The sequence below is a fragment of the Phalaenopsis equestris genome, unplaced genomic scaffold (genome assembly GCF_001263595.1).
Source record: "Phalaenopsis equestris unplaced genomic scaffold, ASM126359v1 Scaffold000422, whole genome shotgun sequence".
Lineage (NCBI taxonomy): Eukaryota > Viridiplantae > Streptophyta > Magnoliopsida > Asparagales > Orchidaceae > Phalaenopsis > Phalaenopsis equestris.
In genome coordinates this window covers 573,639-593,598 of record NW_018164863.1, presented here as the reverse complement: position 1 = coordinate 593,598, position 19,960 = coordinate 573,639, and the positions used below count along the sequence as shown (strand labels likewise).

Sequence of the window (19,960 nt, the reverse complement as noted above, 5' to 3'; positions counted from 1 at the left end):
ATGATTTGAGATCACCCATGTGATACACCACAAGAGAATCAGAAAGTGGCTTGAATTTTTAAGAAGGATGGATCCCAATACTAGTGCTCTAAGATAGTCAATAGGAACCCTTACAGCTAGATCCTAGGATCTAAGGAGAAGAGAAATGGCCTCAAAATGAGGTCAACAGGTCATCAATTCATAAAAAAATAATGATCAAGAGGGATCAATGTGGTTGTTCGATCAAGTGATCATGGGATTTGTTCCCCGAAGGGCCAAAATGCCCCTCCCCAAAAAGGATAAAAATAGTCTGCCTCTCTTCACTTAAGCGGGGGAAGAAAACGGTAAAATTTAAGCATTATTCTAAACTAAAAACTCGATGGTAACTTTCGGCCACCGTAGTCATCGACCACTGTCAATGACTCGTCGTCGACTATGGCGCTACTGATCATTATCATCGGTGATCCCTGCTTGATACACATATCTGAAATCTGATCGTAACACATAATATCGTATTGAAGATCCAACAACAACTCCAAACAACCACTGCTTAAGATCAGTATTCAGAATATGGAGATTCTTTCGGCACTCTTGAAGTTTTCTATACATTGTATGCATACAAGGGTTGTATCTAATGTAAAATTATAACACTGCTCTCCCAATTATGAGAAAAAGATATATTTTTGTACTTACACAATTATAGTGGACTATTTTGACAGGGTCAAACTCCGTGGTTTCTTTTCTATCAAGATTTTTTCATAAAAAAAAAATTCTAGTGTCTTTACTTGCTATTGTTCAATTATCTATGTTGGATTTTCTTGCAAAAATAAGACATTAAATAATCACTCTATCACCGCGAATCTTTCAGCACGCAACAAGCTCTATATGTAATACTTTCAAGGGAAACTACCCATTTTGTATGTATTTACATATTTAACACCTAAATTTTATTTTTTACAGTTACACCATCTAAACCATTCATATCATAACAAAAATGTCACCATTTTAAATTTTAAAAAGTGAAATACACTTTTTCATGCATAGGTAAGGTGACATGTATGTAAGAATTAATGCTTAGGTGTTAAATATGTAAATATAGGAATTGAACGGTATGTATGTAAATTTTTCTACTTTCAAATCCCAAGTTATGACCCATACTACACCCCAACTTAAAATTTTGGTGACCAAGTCAAATCTTTTTAAACTGTCAATGTAGATATCCCTTCTACATGTATATACCATGAAGCAGCCTGCCAAACTTATCGAATTTTGACAGAAGCAAATAACTAAGGCTCCACTTGGTCCGAAGAGAATTGGAAGACAAAATAAAAAGAAATATTAAATAGAAGATGAATTTAATTGAGGAGAAATTGAGCAAGTTTTAGCTTATTTTCATCGTTGCTTAATGAAAAATTAAACAAATTGAGTTGTAGTACTCTTTCTCAAGTCAGAACGCGCGCTCCCAACTAACCTCCCCAACAAATTTCCAAAATGCTCAGACTAGCTCCGAATTCAGCATTTCATGAGAAGTATATGAAGCCCAGCCTAAATAATTCTCACAATACTAATAATGATTGTCACAGCTGCATTTATATTTCTTTATAATACAGTAAAAGATCCTAAAATGTACAGGATAAATCAAAAATGTCATATTTAATAATTTCGAAGAAGCATCATGAGCTTTGCATCCCTTCATCATTGTTTCGTGATTTTAAGAGAAGCATTTCTAGCCTACCATGCCTAATCTCAATAGCTCAACCTCAGCAGACACTTACAAATGAATTGAAACCTACAAATGTACAGAACTATAGAAATAATATACAATCATAAAATTTAAAAAAAAATGGAAGCGTACATATAAAAATCACGTCAGACCTGATGACGCTGAAAACAGCTGCCAGCAGATTGTCTCTGCAACTTCTCATGCCAGTTTAGCTTCTTGAAGTTCCCAATGGATTTGCAAGAAGTCCACAAAATTTCTATTTCCCTGTTGAGAACTCTTTCTCAACCAAACGAAACATCTCTTTCAAACGAGTAGATGAGTTGGCAATAACATTCTTCGTTATCCTTTTCTGATGCTTGGTGCTCTTCAACCAAGCAATTCCCAAGGACACATGAACATGGCATGCCTTGGATTTTGACTGGAGATCATCAATCTGATATCTCAAATGAAGCTGAAAAATAAGTTAAAACCAAGTTGTAAGACGAGTATATCATATAATGCTTTCTAATGGCTGAAGACTTTGGACGGTTTTTGTTTCCCTTACAGTAAAATAGTCGCCAAGTAGCACTCCTTGGAGTGTCATGACCTCTTCAATCAGCCATCCATTTTTATCATGGAGGGGAGACCTCTGCTGTGTGCTAGTCACCTCACCGCCATAGCGAGAGATGTTCTTATCAAATTTGTAGTTGACTTGTCTCTGGTGCACATCGGGCGAGACAGATTCCCACGGTGAAGCGGAGTAATCAACACAACCAACTTTTTCCATCACCTTTTGCTCAAAAGAATCTCCTTCAAAGATCTCCATGAGTGAGTTCAGCTGATTATTTGAAAGTCAAATCTCAGGCTTATGATTAAAAAAAAAAAAAAAACTTAAGAGAGCGCATTTCCATACATCAACTTATACAATGGCAAAAGGAGGCATACTCACAGGAACAGGGACAATAGAGGAGAAAACCTCAGACATTTTGGCATCTTCTATCCCCAGGAAAGATCCACTCTCCTCTGAGCGAAGTTCCTTCTCTTCGGACTCTTCTTCCACTAATCTCACCTTCTGTTCAGGGCTTAGAGACTTTGCCTTCCACAATGCCATGATTGTTCTGTTACAAAAAAAAATTCAGAAGCTTATCATGCAATGATTTTACGGTTGTGATTTATATATTCTGCTTCATACACGTGTATATAATATTATACGTATGTTTGGCAAAAACACAATCAGAGAATATGGTGAAAGCTGATATTGCAAGGAAGATGTGATGAAAAGAGAGAGAAAACCTTTTGATACCAGAATTCAAAAGAGGAAAACAATTGAAAGTCTGATTTCGGTACCACCAAACCGGAAATACAAACGTCCAACAACTCCCTAGCACATAAAGGACTTGAGCAAACTGTGGAATTCTGTGATATTCTTATTTAGATGTATCCTCATTTATTTCTTCATTTTTATGTTTGTAATTATTTCTTTATGTGTTTGTTAAATTTTTAGTATTGTCTTAAATTATTTTGAAAATGAATTTGACTCGAATTAACAATGTCAAAGTATTGGTTTAACATATATTTTTATTTCTAAAAACGATGAACTTACAGTATAGCATACTATGTTAAATCAACATAGTTTTTAGTGTTTAAAATACTTGTTTCTCAAATTATTTTCAGAAAAAAAAATTATGTATTTCAATATGAAGTATATCAATTTGCTAAACAGCATTGTGCATTATTTTTTCCACAACTATACAAACCAATTATGCCAATTACTCTGATTTATAGTAATATCAGAGGTCCTTGTAAAAACATTACACATTCTGAGAAAAAATAGTTTGTCGCTTTCACTGATGAGTGGTAATCACACTAGATTAAGTTGGGTTTATTTAATAAACGAAAATCTGAAATGGAAATAATCTTAAAAAAATTTTATATCAGGATATATACAATTTTAAAAACTCATTCAAATAATATAGAGTGATAATGGCCGAGAGTATTCAAAATATTTTAGGTCAAAATCTTTCTTAAAAAAGGAATAATCATCAAAACTATTGTGTCAACACTCCACAACAAAATAGCGTGACTAAAAAAACAAGCACTTATTGGAGGTTGATCGAGTATTGCTATTTACTAATTAGGTGTCTAAATATGTTGGGGTGAAATTATTCTTCCTGATATATTTCTTATAAATAGAGCACCAAATAAAGTTTTAAACTTTGAAACTCTTTTTGAAGTTAAATGTTTCCAAAGAATGGGCTCTCATCTTCTCTACCTCTAATATTTAGGTGTATTGCATTCGCTTACCTTCATAATCAAGGAAAACTTGAATCACAAGCCAAAAAATGTGTGTTTGTTGGTTATGCTCCTAACTAAAAAGAGTATAAATGCTTTGATCTAAATTCTAAAAAAAAAAAATTTGTTATCACAAATGTCACCTTTTTATTACAATCTTTTTTTCAACACATCTCCAATTGGGGAAACAAAATAAAAATTTGTTTACTTAGTTTCAAGATTTTCTTCAAATTGAATACTCATAAAATAGTATGTCACTAATCTTGATTGTTCAACTTGAAAATCCAAGAGATTTTATATCAGCAGAGAGGGTGTCAAGCCTTTTAGATATTGAAATTACTACAATGTCATCTCATGATGTTCATAACAAATAAGAAATAGGAAAAAGAGCTACAAAAATCGTACCATTTGATATTGTTCACTTGAGGTAGAGGACAACTCAAAAAAAAGGTCTATGAATCTTTTACACTGCCCAAAATTCACAAACCCAAGCAATGTCCTAACTAATCAAATACCCAATGTTCAGTCCACTTCATCTTCAAGTTCTAAGCCTTCTACCCCTAAATCTGAGCATAGTTTGAATCTTAACTCTAATGAGTCTAGTCTTCCCATTGGGCAAAGGTCATGCACCTAACATCCATTGTCTCATTATGTATCATATAAAAATCTCACCCACTTTTTGTGCTTTTACCTCATGGTTATTGCATATGGAGATTCCTAGTACTGTGAAGGATGCTCTGAAAGTCAGTAAGTGGAAGGAGGTCGTTTTCGAGGAGATGAAAGCTTCTGAAAAAATGATATGTGGGAATCAATGGATCTACCTAGAGGAAAAATAGTTGTCGAGTACATATTGGTTTTTACAATCAACTATAATTTGGATGGTTCTTTGGAACGGTACAAGGCTAAATTGGTTGTCAAGGGCTTTACTCAGAAGACATTCACTAAAGTCACATAACTAAACTCTATAAGGATTCTTTTCTCACTTCCAGTTAATCTTGACTAGACTCTATAATGATTGGATATAAAGAATGTCTTACTCCAAAGGGACTTGGAGGAAAAATGGTATATAGATGCACCTCCGTGATTTAATGAAAAGTTTGGCATAAAGATGTGTAAACTAAAAAAATCCTTACACGGGCTTAAGCAATCACCGAGAGCATGGTTTAAGAAATTTACATTATTTGTTAAAGACTAGGGGTATACTGAAAGGCAGGGAGATCATATAATGTTCTTCAGAAATTCAAATGATGGGAAGATAGTCATATTTATCGTGCATGTGGACGATATTATTCCCACTGGAAATGATGCATATGAGATGAAGCTTTTGAAGACTTCTCTATCATCCGTTTTTGAAACCAAGGACTTACGATATCCAATATATATTTTATTGGCATGGAGGTCAACAAAAGTAAGTTCTTGATCTTTCAAGGAATTAACATGAATGAGTGTAGACATGCAGACACTCCAACTAATCCCAATCAAAAATTGGGAGATGGGAAAGTAGGTCATCTAATGAATACAGTTAAGTATCAAAAATCAGTGGGGAAGTTGATATACTTATCACATACACAACTAAATATTGCCTTTGTTGTAAGTTTAGTAAGTCAATTTATACATCATCTTATGAGAAAAATCCTGAAACAGTCAACAGAATTCTTAGATATCTAAAAGGTACATCGGAAAAGGCTTACTCTTTCAAATGACCACACGAAAGAGCATAGAGACGTACACTGATGCAGATTGGGTGGAATCACTTATTGAAAGAAGATCAACTTCTGGATACTGCACCTATATGTGGGAAAAATTGGTTACATGAAAATGTAAGAAACTGAATGTGATTGAAATTAGTAGTCATGAGGCAGAATATAGTGTGTTGAGATCTTATGGTTGAAAAGAATTCTTAAAGAGCTACAGATCCTGAAAAGCATGTTAATGAAGATATATTGTGATAATAAAGCAGTCATAAGCATTGCAGAAAATCCAATGCAGCATGGTCTCACAGAACATGTGTAGATTGACAAACGCTTCATAAACGAGAAGATTGTGGGCTATTTACATGACATTTACCCCTACTGCTAAACAAATAGCGGATATCTTCACCAAAAGACTATTCAAGACTAATTTTGAGCTCATTGTAAGCAAGTTGGTCATGATAGATGTCCATGCTCCAACTTGAGGGGGATGTTGGCTTTTTATGAAGATTTTATTATTATTATTTTCTATTTCTAAGAGTTATAATTATCGGTATGCCATAATTCATGTTTTCTTTTTTTATCATGGAGAGTTATAGAGGATCAATTGAGCCAACCTACGTGTGTATTCGTTTACTCACATATCTATGAGAAAATGATGAGATTAGTCAATCTTTTGATATGATTTTAAATATGGAACTAAATACTCCCTCCCTCTCCTATCAAGATCTACAAATATGCCTCTCTCTTTTTTAATTCAAAGCATTCGAAGTTATAAAAAAATTCATAATAAAGGGAGCCCATTCCAAAAGAAAATCTAATGAGAGTTAGGTAATTTTCAATTCTTAGGGAAGCTTGAAACTATCCGTGACCCAATATGCTAGTGCAATGACCCAACATAAACCTAAAATTAATTGAGTTTGTGTGTGCATGTTAACTAGTCTATAAGTCAAACTTCATGTGTATTTATGGTAAAATAATATGAGATTCTCATATACATGCAATAGTGTAGTTTCATTCATTTGATCTACGAATGATTGCACATACTATTCCAAATAGTATGTATGATTAGATCTGTAAAGTTGATATGATTGAGATTGGCATGTATGATTGAGTTTTAGGTTATGTTTAAGTAATGAATGGCATTCATAAGCGTTCCAAATTTTCTACGAAATTACAAACATACTTTTTATATTTTGGAGCATTTCAAACAATAGTTATTTACATAACTTTACATCTCATAAAGCTTCACAATAGTTTAAAGTGTCGCACCCTCTTGTCATGTCATTTCCCCTCCATTTCTTTATTTTTAGGTAGCAATGAGAGAATTAAAGGAGGAAAAGAGGGAGGGATAGGAAGAGAAAAAGATGACTCAATCCTCACATCAAAGTAGTTTGGGAATATATCCTTCTCGAGATGGGGCATCATTCTTCTATATTAGAATTTAGTCATCATTATAATTTAAATTATTTCTTATACTATTTCATTATTCAATCGTTAATTCAGAGCTTCTTTATTTTTTTATCAAACTTCACTAATTAAACCATTATGAATTGTTCTATTTATCTATCTACAAATGCATAAAATATTTTAATCGAAAACATCATGCGAATGTGAACGATGTTATGATTCCTACTTGTGTGGGCTGAATTGCTTTTTATGATATCCATAATACCAACAATATACAATACATTATGTTTGAATCAAGGAGCGTGTTATCTACGAGTGTTCCAGCATGTACTTTTAAAGTGTCTTATCCATTCCTACATATTCTACTATTACATATATGTTCCTAAGCACTTTGTATAGTTGCGGTGTGATTTTGTGCAAAGTTTCTACATGTATTCTTAATATTTTACAAGGTTCTTTATAATTTAAGATTAACCAAGGGAGGAGGGTAATAGGTGTACTTTTTGACCTTTAAAGTTATCTTAAAAAAATTCAACTAATATGATGTCATATATTATAATATAATATAGAAGGTATATATTTGTCTACAATGGAAGCAATTTATAAAGCAATTAGATTAATATAAATAAGCGTCTGTATTATTAATCATATGGGTTCCTTTAAATTCTGTGCATCTTAAATATGCAATGCTTAAGATGAATGAATTGTGTGTGCACAATAAGCTTGGCAATGCTTATGTAACGATCATAACAATAATTTTGCAAGTTCATAGTCAGAAATGCAAGTCATGCTAATGAATGTAGCCCTGTCAAATGCATTTTGTTTCAAAGTTGTTGGTGTGGGTAACATTTTAATCCTCCTACTCTTCACAATAAAAAACATAGGCATTGAAATGGCAATCGTACATCACACCCATATCAAATTAGCATGGTTTGAATAAAATTAAACATCATGCATCCATTTCCTGAACATCATCGAGAACTTAACACAATTTTGCCTAATGGAGAAGGTCAGTTCATATGTATCCGTCACGAGCACTTAAATTATATTTTTTTAACCAAATAATTTTTCAAGTAGTCATGAATGTCTCGAAGTTATTAATTGTAATGCTTTTATCACACTATTAGCAGTAGTTTTTCAACATGTCAACTAATTACTAGTGATTCATATAACTTATTATTCATAATATCGCTTGTCTTAAAGGTTGTGTAACAATGGGTAGTCATTGGGTGTTTGACCACTAAGAGTACCTTTGCAAGAATATAGAAAAGGAATTCACCATCACCTGATGCATACACAAATTTCTCCTCTCTAAGAAAAAGGGCCACAATTTTCTTCTTCAACTTAGCCGTTCAGTAGTTCTGTTTGGTACATATTTGGCCATTCATTTGTTTCATGGTTTTGTTAGATATAATAAAAACATTCCAAAGGCCATGATTTATTATATGTGATGTCTCAACTAATTCTAAGTCTTGAGGGTGGTTTTGGTTCATTGTCTAGGGTACTCAAATTTTGAGCACGGAATTGAAAGGGGTTCAACTTAGAATTGGGCGCAATGTATTAGATAATGTTAGTGGATTAGTCAAGGAAGTATCCTTTTGTTGGGTGGTGGTTTTGGATTTCGTTTAAGTTGAATTTTGACTTTATAGGCAAAGTTGATAATCTATAGACAAAGAACAAACCAAATTCATTTCAATTTCAAAGTAAATGTTGTCTTTCAAATGTTCGATGTTACGATGTAGCAAGCTACCCATAGTTGAGTCGACTCATTAATGTTACTCCAAGTATTAAGTCCATAAAATTCTTCTATGTTAATGCTAATGATCTAAGTTTCTTGCAGGCATTTTTGGTATTGTGAATACAAAATTTGCTTGTAATCTGATGATAGGGCGATAGCTGCAACACAGCTTTTCATCTTGAACTAGTTATTCACACTTCCTTGTCCTTTCTCCTAATGGCTAATTTAAGTCGATTATAGCCAGCACGAGCTTGCTTTGCCATAAAATTCACAGGAGACATGTCAAATCTACCTTTCGAAAGATAGATCCATAAATTCAAAGAATAACTTGATTGGTTGTTTATAATCCAGGTAACGCTAAATATGATGGTGGCTGCCCAAGATGAAAATGCCTAATTTGACCTTAAATTTATTATAATTTCACCCTTATAGGAATCACCGATAAACAAATTGTCTCAACTTAAAATTGGTCTGTTAGATGGTGTTAGTGGACTGGTCAAGGAATTATCTTTTTGTTGGGTGGTGGTTTTGGGCTTCGGTTAAGTTGGATTTTGATTTTATAGGCAAAGTTGATAATTTATAGACAAAGAGCAAATCAAATTCTCTTCAAATTCATCTTAAATGTTATCTTTCAAACCTCTAAGTAGCAAGCAACCAATGGTTGAGTAGAGTCATTAATGTTGCTCATGGCATTTAGTTAATAAAATTCTTCTGTTTCAGATGATGATCTAAGTTCCTTGTAAGCATATTTGGTCCTGTCAATACAACATTTGCTTGTAATCAGATGATAGGAAGCAGTTACAAAGCTGTTGTTTCGTCTTGAACTTATTATTCATATTTCATTTCCTTTCTCACAATGGCAAATTTTAGTCAACTATAGTTAGCACGTGCCTGCTTTGCTGTGAAGTTTATAGGCGATATATCAAACTTACCTTTTGGAAGATAAATTCATGATTTATTATATGTGATGTCTCAACTAATTCTATGGTGAATTCCTTTTCTATATTCTTGAAAAGGTACTCTTAGTGGTAATCTATAAAATCAAAATCCAACTTAACCGAAGCCCAAAACCACCACAAAGAACGACTTGACGGATTATTTATAATCAAGGTAATCCTCAATATTAAGGTAGATGTCAAAGAAAAGAATGTCTAATTTCACCTTAAACTCATTATAAATTCGCTCTTGAAGAAATTATCGATGAACAAGTTGTCTCAACTTAGAATTGGGAGTGGCAAGTTAGATGGTGTTAGTGTACTGGACAAGGAAGTATCTTTTTTGTTGGGTGGTAGTTTTGAATTTTGTTTAAGTGAATTTTGAATTTATTAGAAAAGTTGATAATCTATAAACAAAGAGCAACCCAAAACTTCATTTCAATTTCATCTTAAATGCTATCTTTCAAATTTCAGCTTCATCTTAAATGCTATCTTTCAAACCTCCAATGTAACAAGCTACCCACAGCTGAGTGGACTCATTAATATTGCTCCTGGCATTAAGTCAATAAAATTTTCATGCGTTGTTGCTAGTGTTCTAAGTTCCTTAAAGGAATCATAGATATTGCAAATACAACATTTGCCTGTAATCAGATGATAGAAAGCAGCTGCAAAACAATCGTTTCAGCCTGAACTAATTATTCACATTTCATTTTTCTTCTCATAATGAAAATTTTGAATCAATTATAGCCAACATGCACTTGCTTCCCCATGAAGTTTACGTAAAACATATAAAAACTAGCTTTCGGAATATAGATGCATGAATTTAAATAATGACTTGACGGAATGTTTTGAATCTAGGTAATCCTCAATAAGAAAGTGGCTGCCAAAGAAGAGAATGTCCAATTTCACCTTAAACTCATTATAATTTCACTCTTGTGGGAATCACTGATGAACAAGTTGTCTCAACTTAGAATTGGGTGCGGCATGTTAGTTGGTGTTAGAGGATCGGGCAAGGAAGTATCTTTTTTGCTGGGTGATAGTTTTGGGTTTCGATTTAGTTGGATTTTAACTTTATCGGCAAAGTTGATAATCTATAGACAAAGAGCAAACCAAATTCATTTCAAGTTCATCTTAAATGTTGTCATTCAAACCTCCAATGTAGCAAGCAACACAATTGAGTGGACTCATTAATGTTGCTCCTGCCATTAAGTCGATTAAATTCTTTTATGTTACGGATAGTGAGCTAGGCTCCTTAAAAGTATCTTTGGTACTGTAAATACAACATTTGCTTGTAATAATATGGTAGAAAGCGGCTGCAAAGCAACTTGTTCATCCTAAACTAATTCACATTTCTTTTCCTTTCCAATGGCAAATTTGAGTCAATTATAGCCAGCATGGGCTTGCTTTGCCATGAAGTTTAAAAGAGACATATCAACCCTACCTTTGATAAGATAGATCCATAAATTCAAAGAATGACATGTTTGATTGTTTATAATCAAGTTAATCCTCAAGGTGGCCACCAAAGTAGGAATGCCAAATTTCACCTTAAACTAATCTTAGGTTCATGCTTGTGGGAAGCACAGATGAACAAGTTGTTTCAACTTCGAATTGGGTGTGGCATGTTAGATGGTGTTAGCGGACAGGTCAAGATAGTATCCCTCAATTACCATTAACAGCCACACCCAATGCCAATTTTGTTCATATACATGACAGGTCAAGATAGTATCTTTTTTTTTTGGTGGTGGTTTCCGTTTTTGATTAAGTTGGATTTTGACTTTATTGGTAAAGTTGATAATCTATAGACAAAGAGAAAACCAAATTTACTTCAAGTTCAACTTAAATTTTGTTTTTCAAACCTCTGATGTGTGTAAGCAAGCTACACACAGTTGAGTGAACTCATTAATATTGTTCATCGCATTAAGTCGATAAAATTCTTCTATGTTACTGCTAGTAATCCAAGTTCCTTGCAGGCATCTTTGATATTGTAAATACAACATTTGCTTGTAATCAAAGAGTAGAAAAAAATTGTTTCATCTTGACTAATTATTCACATTTCATTTTCCTTTCTCATAATGACAATTTTGAGTCAATTATAGCCGGCACATTTGCTTTGCCATGAAGTTTACATGCAACATGTCAAACCTACCTTTCAAAAGGTGATCCCTAAATTCAAATGATGACTTGGCAAATTGTATCTAATCAAGGTAATGCTCAATATAAAGGTGGCTATCGAAGAAGCAAATATCTAATTTCACCTTAAACTTATTATAATTTCACTCGTGGACATCACCGAAGAACAAATTGTTCCAAGAATAGGGGCTAATCCTTTAACTCAGAGTTTAAATAAGCATTAGCATTCCCTCGACAGGAAATCATTCCTCATTGCAATCAAGAAACTCTACTTGTTGGTGCATCTACCTTGGATCTCAACTCATCACAACAGTGTCACCCTGTTGACCTCATTTTTTAGGTCATTTCTTTTTTTAGGGTCCTAGGATCTAGCTCTAGGAGTTCCTGTTGACCTCATTTTTTAGGTCATTTCTTTTTTTAGAGTCCTAGGATCTAGCTCTAGGAGTTCTTATCAATCATTTTAGATATCAATCATTGTTCTTATCAATCATTTTAGAAAACTAGAAATTGGTACCCACCATTTTAGAAATTCCAAAAAAACTTTATTTTTCTGTGATGTCTAGCATTTATGGTCTCAAAACCATCGTCTTATGTACGAGCGGTTAAGGGCTATTGTGTGAAGACTCAAGGAGAAGTTCTCAATAGGAACTCAAGCCTTAAGAAAATATTCTCACGACTTTATCGTCACATACACACACCAAATGCACAAAATTCACAAATTGCATGAGGTCGGACTTCAATTAAGCTTAAAGAATGGGTGAAAATACGAACTTCTCTGGATGACCCCCGATGACGAAATGGACTGTGTCAGCGCGTCCAGGACACCAATTTTGGTAGAAAAAATTGCGCACGAACAAGTGGCACGCAAATCGATGAATTCGTCAAAAAGACCTCCTACGGCAAAACAGTCTGCGCACGCAAATCGATGAATTCGTCAAAACGACCTCCTACGACAAAACAGTCTGTGTCAGCGCGTCCGGAACGTCAAAATTACCTAGAAGGGATATCCATATTCGATATGTCACGATGCACGAATAAAAAAAAATTGAATTTCATTTTCAAAAAAAAAATAAATATTTCTTATAACATTATACCTAAATTATAACTAAAATTAAAACCTAAGTCCTATTTAGGTTTTTACCCGCACTCCCTCCCTCTGTTCGACCCAATCACGGGTTCGAACAGAGCTGCTTGACGTCCCGCTCCCTTTCGCGACCGTGCCCTAACTCCAAGGCGGATCCACGCGGCCATCTGCTTCCCGTCGCTTCCCCTTCTCTACGTGGCACGGCGGTCGTTCGGCTCTCCAATTAGGAGAGGCATGCTGGTCGACGGTCCTTCTACTCGAGGCAACAGCCGCTCCTCTCCTTCATTCTGTTGTTTCTTTCCCTTTTCCCCATTCGTCGGCTAGGGCGGCAAGTAGGTGGCATTCTCTTTTCTTTTCTTTGACTTTTGGCTTCCTGGGGAGTGAGTTCTTGTGGGGAGGTTGTTAACAAAAATTCCGAGAGAGGAAAAGAGGGGTTTTTTTTTTTTTAGAAGGGAAAGGCTTTTAGGAGGAATTTGAGGTTTTCTTTCTCACTACTTCACTGTTGGAAAGGCGATCTCCTTCTTCTTTGTTGTTCGAGAGGAGTTCTTCTTCCTCCCTGTTGTTCGACACCCTTACGGCTGGAGCTAGAAACTGTGGGCGCTATCTGCGTGAGGCTCTCAGGAAGGATTTCTGTGGGGCGTTTTCTTCAATTTATTATTAGTGTTTTGCTTTAAACCTGCACTAAAGAGGTATTTTTCTCCTCTCCTATATTCTACACTATTTTGGATGGCATAAAAATATTTTCAGTCTCTTTTAAAGCATGAAGAAGCATGATTTGGGTATGTTCTGTGATTTATGCATGAAATAGTCCTTTTGAACATCAGAATATAGCATACCATGGTTGCTTTCTCTTCTTCTATGCTTAAGACATATGGTATGCATGATAAATGAAAGCATTGGAAAAGTAGTCTAGAAATGCATTTTTATTCTTTTATAAATGTCTATGGAAAAATATGTTTGGGGGCTCATTCTTGCTTCTCTTGCTGCCCCTTGCTAGAATACATGCTGGAAATTATTTTATGAGTTGGAAAAGATGTGTTTGGGGCTCATTTCATGCTTCTCTTGCGGCCCCTTGTCGAATGCATGTTGGAATGAAATTATCAAAGCTTTTATTGTTGATGTTCATGCTTACAATAAAAGCTGAAAAAATGTGATCTGTTTTGGCCCATTTGGTGGTCTCGGTTTTGCTCTTTTTGAGGTGAAATTATGCTGGAAAAATACTCTCTGTTTTGGCCCATTTAGTGATCTCGGTTTGGCCCTTTTGGGATTGGATTTTCGCTGGAAAGTATTCTCTGATTTCCCCATTTTTGTTGGGTTCGTTTTGCCCTTGTCCTGGGCTTGGTTTCGCCATTACGCTGGGTTGGGATTCCCCCTTTGATTGGCTCGGTTTGTCCCTTATATGGAGTTTGTTTGGGGTTGGATTGGTGGTTGTTTTGTTCCTCTTCCTATGGTTGGCATATTTGCAAAATTTGAAACATTTAGGAGCTTTCCTTTGCTCTCTACTTGCTCCTTAGTTGAATGATTTTAAAGCGTGATCAAGGCCACATTCTAGTTTACATTTTGGCAAGCTTGGAAAGTTGCAATGCTTCATTTTTACAAAAATCTGAAAGTTTACATGTTATATTTGCAAAAGATTAGAAAGTTTTTGGTGTCTTGCTTTTCAAAAATCTGAAAACTTTGGTGTTTTAGTCTTGCAAAAATCTAAAATGTTTCATGTGCAATTGGCAAGGATTGAAAAATTTTGGGGTGTCTTGCTTTTGAAAATCTGAAAGTTCTATGTATGTTATTTGCAAAAATTTGAAAGCTTTGAAGCTCTCTTTAATGGTGTTTGAGCTGCACTTGAAGCACTCTTTAGTGGTATGTTTGGGCTGTACTTTGAAGCTCTCTTTAATAGTTTTGAGCTGCACTTTAAAGCACTCTTTAGTGATATGTTTGGGTCACATTTTTTAAAATTTTATTCGCCACATTTTGAAGTTTTATTCGTGAAGGTTTAAGTTACATTTTGAGGCTTTTAAACCTCTGATTGAGGTTGATTCGATCGTTTTTTTTAACGAGTTTAAACGTCTTTAGGCCGATGCAATTACGATTTTACTCCAGGCTTTAATGATTTGACTTTGTTTTAAAAAGTGGATCGGCTTCTTTTTCGTTTGTTTTATTTTTTTTTAACAGTCAAGTTAAAAATAAGAATTTTCGATTTAATTATTTTCGGAAATGATTCATGGTCTTAAAGAAAAATATGAAGAAAAGAGAAAGGGAGAGGAAATTAAAAAAAAAAATTGGTCTGTTGAAATGATAAAAACCTAAAGAGGAGATAGGATAGCAAACCATTCATCATTCCTTTTGAATAAGAAAGATGAAATTGTAATTGGAAGAATAGTTGAAATTTGGAAGAAATTAAGAGTTTAAATGACGATTAGGAGCATAGAATGAAAGATCAGTAGACTTGCATTTAGGTCCCTTAAACTTTGAATAAACTTAGCTTTGAATAAATTTAAACCTAATTGTTTTAATTATGATTGAAGCACATTTCACAAGATTTTTGCCAAAATTATAGGTTTACCCCTAGGTCTTAGGAGTCTGATAGCGAGCTAAGCTTGATCTAAAGATGTTCGAGGATTAGTTGAAAGACAGTTAATCAAAAATTGACACTTTAGAACACTTCAGACTCAAACTAAAGTGAACTAAAGCGTAGGCTTCGTAGGTCTTAGGAGCACACCCTGAGAGAGTTCATCATCATAATTTTCAAATGAACCTAAGAAACCAGACATCTGACCTTAGTTCATAAGTTAATTAGAACACTAGACACGAAGGTGCACTAAGTTGTGGTTCATGACTGATTTAATTAAATCAAATAATGAAATTCTTGTCTTAACTGGACCAAAAATGAAATTCAATGCTCCGGAATTTGAGCTTGAATCTTACACTCAGACCCTCCTGGCAATTGGGAACATTCCTAATATCACATATAAATCTTCTATTCTTGGTCATTTATATGTTATATTGTATTTTATTTTATTTGTTTGTCTTTTTCCTATGATTTGTCGGTTTTTTAGAGTTTTTTTAGGTCATGTTTTTTTAGGTCATTGTTTCTCTTGTTTACACAGCCCATACTAGCTAAACTTAAAGGAGCAACGAGCATCCCAGGTATACAGGTTTGATCTACATTACAGTGTTTTTTTTATAACCATGCTATATTATTCTTCTTCTTTACTGTACAGTATATTGTAGCTTTTCTTTCACACTGCATGTTTTACTGTTTAGTTTTTGTGTTATACCTTTGTATAGGATAATATAGTGGTTAAGTGCATTTTCAAAATTAAAACTAAACTTGGAGCTGCTACGACGAGGAGCTTGAAGCAAATACTGTGGGCAGCACGACGAAGATATTCAGAAGAGCGACAACAAAACTAAATGCACAACATTATACACTTTCCTTAGTTTAAATAACAACTCTTAGAACTTCGAGGTAGCTTGTCTGATGCAGTATAAACCCTCATACCTCACCTTCTAGATTTTTTGCACAACTCTGTTGTGTAATTAAAAGTCTTAACACTTTAGGATTTCGAGGTTACCGTCCGGTAAAGTGTAAATCTTCCTATGTTTTTAGGCTATTTGCATGATCAGATATCGTGCGAATATAAGTCCTAAATTCTAAATAATTTACAGGATTGAAATATCAAAAAAACATCATTTCAAAAATATAAAACCAAACAACAGGATAGTTGGTAAGTCATCAGGGTTTCTCCCTGGATCTGTGATATCCCCTACTATTCATTCCTTTGGATCCCTTAAAGTAACTGTTCCTATTTTGAGTCATTCTCATTTGATTTTCTCATGTTCAATCTTGAAAACCTAAACTTTGAAATCTTGAAGGCAAAACAACTTATCTTAATCGAGAATTTTCTTAAGTAACCTCAGTCATTTAAGATGTAATTAACTAAAGGGGTTTGCTGCTATAGGGAACTTGGAACCCAAGTAAAATAAACCCTATATAATCTTTATATTATGGGAACTTGTTGGCCTCATATAAAATATTTCGCAGACCAAACGAATGTCACAAATTTTTTTAATTTAGGTGATTGAGCCTACTACAAATGATATGTTTATTCTTTGGGATAAGCGTATTATTTGTGGTATCGTGCTTAGTCACCCAAATTATTCAAAATGTGAGACTTATTTAGTCTCACCTATTTTTAAATCAAAATGTTACTTTCAAAAATCATATTCATATCAAAACTATTTTCATATTTTTTTCTATATTTTTCAATACCGAAAATTAAAATGGCCGACACACCCACCCCTGGTAAAATTGCAAGTTTTGTCGGTGGTTGTTGGTAGGTTACTACCTTTGTTCTTGAAGGCTCAAAGCTCTTGCCAAATTTCAAGTACAAATTGTCAGAACTAGCTACTGAAACCCTCCAATTGTGCTCAAGAATAAACATTTCTCGACAACAATCGTCTTTGTGCTCCGGGCTCCTACATCCACTATGTCTAAAACCAATATGGGGAAAACTAATATCGCGAGGAAGAAGATGAGATGAATCGAAAAAGGTAAAATTGGAGCCTTGAGCCATCAACATGACTACTTTCGGTAAGAACAAAATGGAAAATACAAACAACCCACTACTCACTAGCAGACAAAAGACAAAATTAAACAATTAGATAATAACAATAGTAATCAGTAAGTAAAACGGCAAATCGCTAAAAAAGAATGGCCAAGCACGGATAAGAAGTGGTATCCAAATGCACCTGTTCTACTAAGATGCTAAAACGTGCATCCAAGAAAATTAAGGGCATAATTTATCTCTTAACAATTATCAACACCACCACAAGCCTACCCTCAGGAAAGTTAAGTTTGCAAACTCATAGTTACGTTACAATCCTTTCCCATAAGCTAAAAGTTCCAAGCAAAACCAAGAAAAAAAATGTTCTTAAGTGATGATTAATTACCTGTTTGCCACGCTGAATGAAACAAATGATTGGAACTGGAATTTCAACCTTCCGTCAGGGTCCAGTGACTTGGCTCCATGCCTTGCATCCAAACCTCTACCACGGCGAAGAATAATCAATAAAGAAGGACTACCCATTGATGTCAAAGATGGGGGAACAATTTGGATGTCATCAATATCTTCCCAGAGAAAGAAAAACTTGATCTTGTGCCCGAAAAGATTGGTGTAAAATCCAATTATTCTTGGAGAAAGAAACAGACGACCCTGAAAAAAAATAAAAATAAAAAGACAAATTACCATTGGAGTAGCTTGGCCATGCTTTTGAGATTTCAAAGAATTCAATATTTTACATGGGCCTTTCATCTTCCAGATCGTAAAGCTAACTATCCAGGAACAAGGAAATTATGAAATATAAAAAATGAACCTGTATTGGCATTTTGCGCTTCAAGTGACAAGTAAAATCATTGATTAGAAACTCTTCCGGCGGTAGACTAAATAGCTTCTGAAATGCTGAATTTGTCTGAGGTGACCGCAAATTTATCTATGCAATGAAAATTGTAAAGAGCTGCCTGAGTTAATAATTTAAACATCCAAAAAAAGAATCTCAAAATTACAACAGTACCAACCTTTTTACCAACTTCTTTCTCCATCTTTGTTAGATAGTCTGAAACAACTTGGACACCTCGAGTGTTGTGAAGGAAGATTCTCAGATGCAACTTAGATTGGCATGCCTGAGCTAATTTTCCCTCTAGAGGAATCCATACATCTGCCAATTCTGATAAGTTAGATTTCAGAAAGTTGACTTCAGTATGGCCCAGTGAAACTGCTTCATCAAAAGGTCCGTCAAAATCATACACATTAATGTCCATTGTTGATGGAGGATCAATCATCGCATCAAATTCAAAAATTTCTGCAAATGGAAAAAGAGATCAGTTTGTGAAAGTGTTAATAGATATTTTAGCAGATGGATACATAACAACCGAAATGATACAATCGAGTGATGAAACAGTTCAAATCATTTGCAGCGTTATACTTTTCATTATGCCTTACGAAGAGGTAACAAAGTACAATGACTAGCTTAAAATTTTTATTTTTCCTTTCACCAAATAAAACCTAACCCCTTATGAAGAGGAAACTAAGTAAAATGACTCGCATAAAATTTTTATTTCTCCTTCTACCATACAAACCCCTTTATTTTGATGCAGGCTAAAGGGGAGGGAATAACAAGGCTCAACCCAAAATAACAATGCCTATGGGTGCAAGAATTGATATTTCTTTATAGCAGCTCTTTGCTGCTTTTCAAGCTTCCAATGCAATTTTTTTTAATTTGTTTATAAAAACACGCACGTATTTCTGAATCTCATGAGTCTGGACATAACAGTTCAAATAATTTGCAGCATTATATTTTTTATTATGCCTTATGAAAAAGAAACTAAATATAATGACTTGCTTAAAATTTTTATTTCTCCTTTTACCATACAGACCCTTTATTTTGATGCATGCTGAAGGGGAGGGAATAAAAAAGGCTCAACCAAAAATAACAATGCCTATGGGTGCAAAAATTGATATTTCTTTATGGCAGCTCCTTGCTTCTTTTCAAGGTTCCAAGCCCAACAGTTTCAATCTGCAGATATTGCGCTCATCATTTTATATGGCAAAACTTAAACAAGCAACTTATTAATAGTTATAATATGCCAGTCAAGTTTCGCTATTTCGCCATGCCTGTTAAACCCAATTAATTCAAGGTACTTTTCTATTTCAGGGAGCTTACTGTGTCTTAAAAACAATGACATCAGAAGTAAATTGCAGATGTGAGATAGGATGTGCAAAGAACTAAGATTCTTAGCACCAATAAATTATGTAATGTATAACACAAGATATATCAAATTTAGGAATGTCATCCCAAAGAATATTAAATAAAACAAGCAACTGTTGATGTAAACAGAGAGAGAGAGAGAGAGAGAGAGAGAGAGAGAGAGAGAGAGAGAGAGAGAGAGAGAGAGAGAGAGAGAGAGAGAGAGAGAGAGAGAGAGAGAGAGAGAGAGAGAGA

At 34.4% G+C, this 19,960-nt stretch overlaps 1 protein-coding gene across 1 annotated transcript in view; it reads right to left on the bottom strand.

Moving 5' to 3' along the window:
• Positions 1-1,523: 1,523 nt before the first annotated feature.
• LOC110027278 (C2 and GRAM domain-containing protein At1g03370-like) overlaps positions 1,524-19,960 on the bottom strand; it is a 31,445-nt gene continuing 13,008 nt past the window's right edge. The window contains exons 7-9 of the mRNA XM_020728632.1: positions 2,631-2,799; positions 2,247-2,519; positions 1,524-2,153 (exon numbers count right to left, since the gene is read on the bottom strand). Coding sequence (XP_020584291.1) covers positions 1,959-2,153; positions 2,247-2,519; positions 2,631-2,799 — 637 coding nt within the window. The 3' untranslated portion in view covers positions 1,524-1,958. The remainder of the gene's footprint in view (positions 2,154-2,246; positions 2,520-2,630; positions 2,800-19,960) is intronic.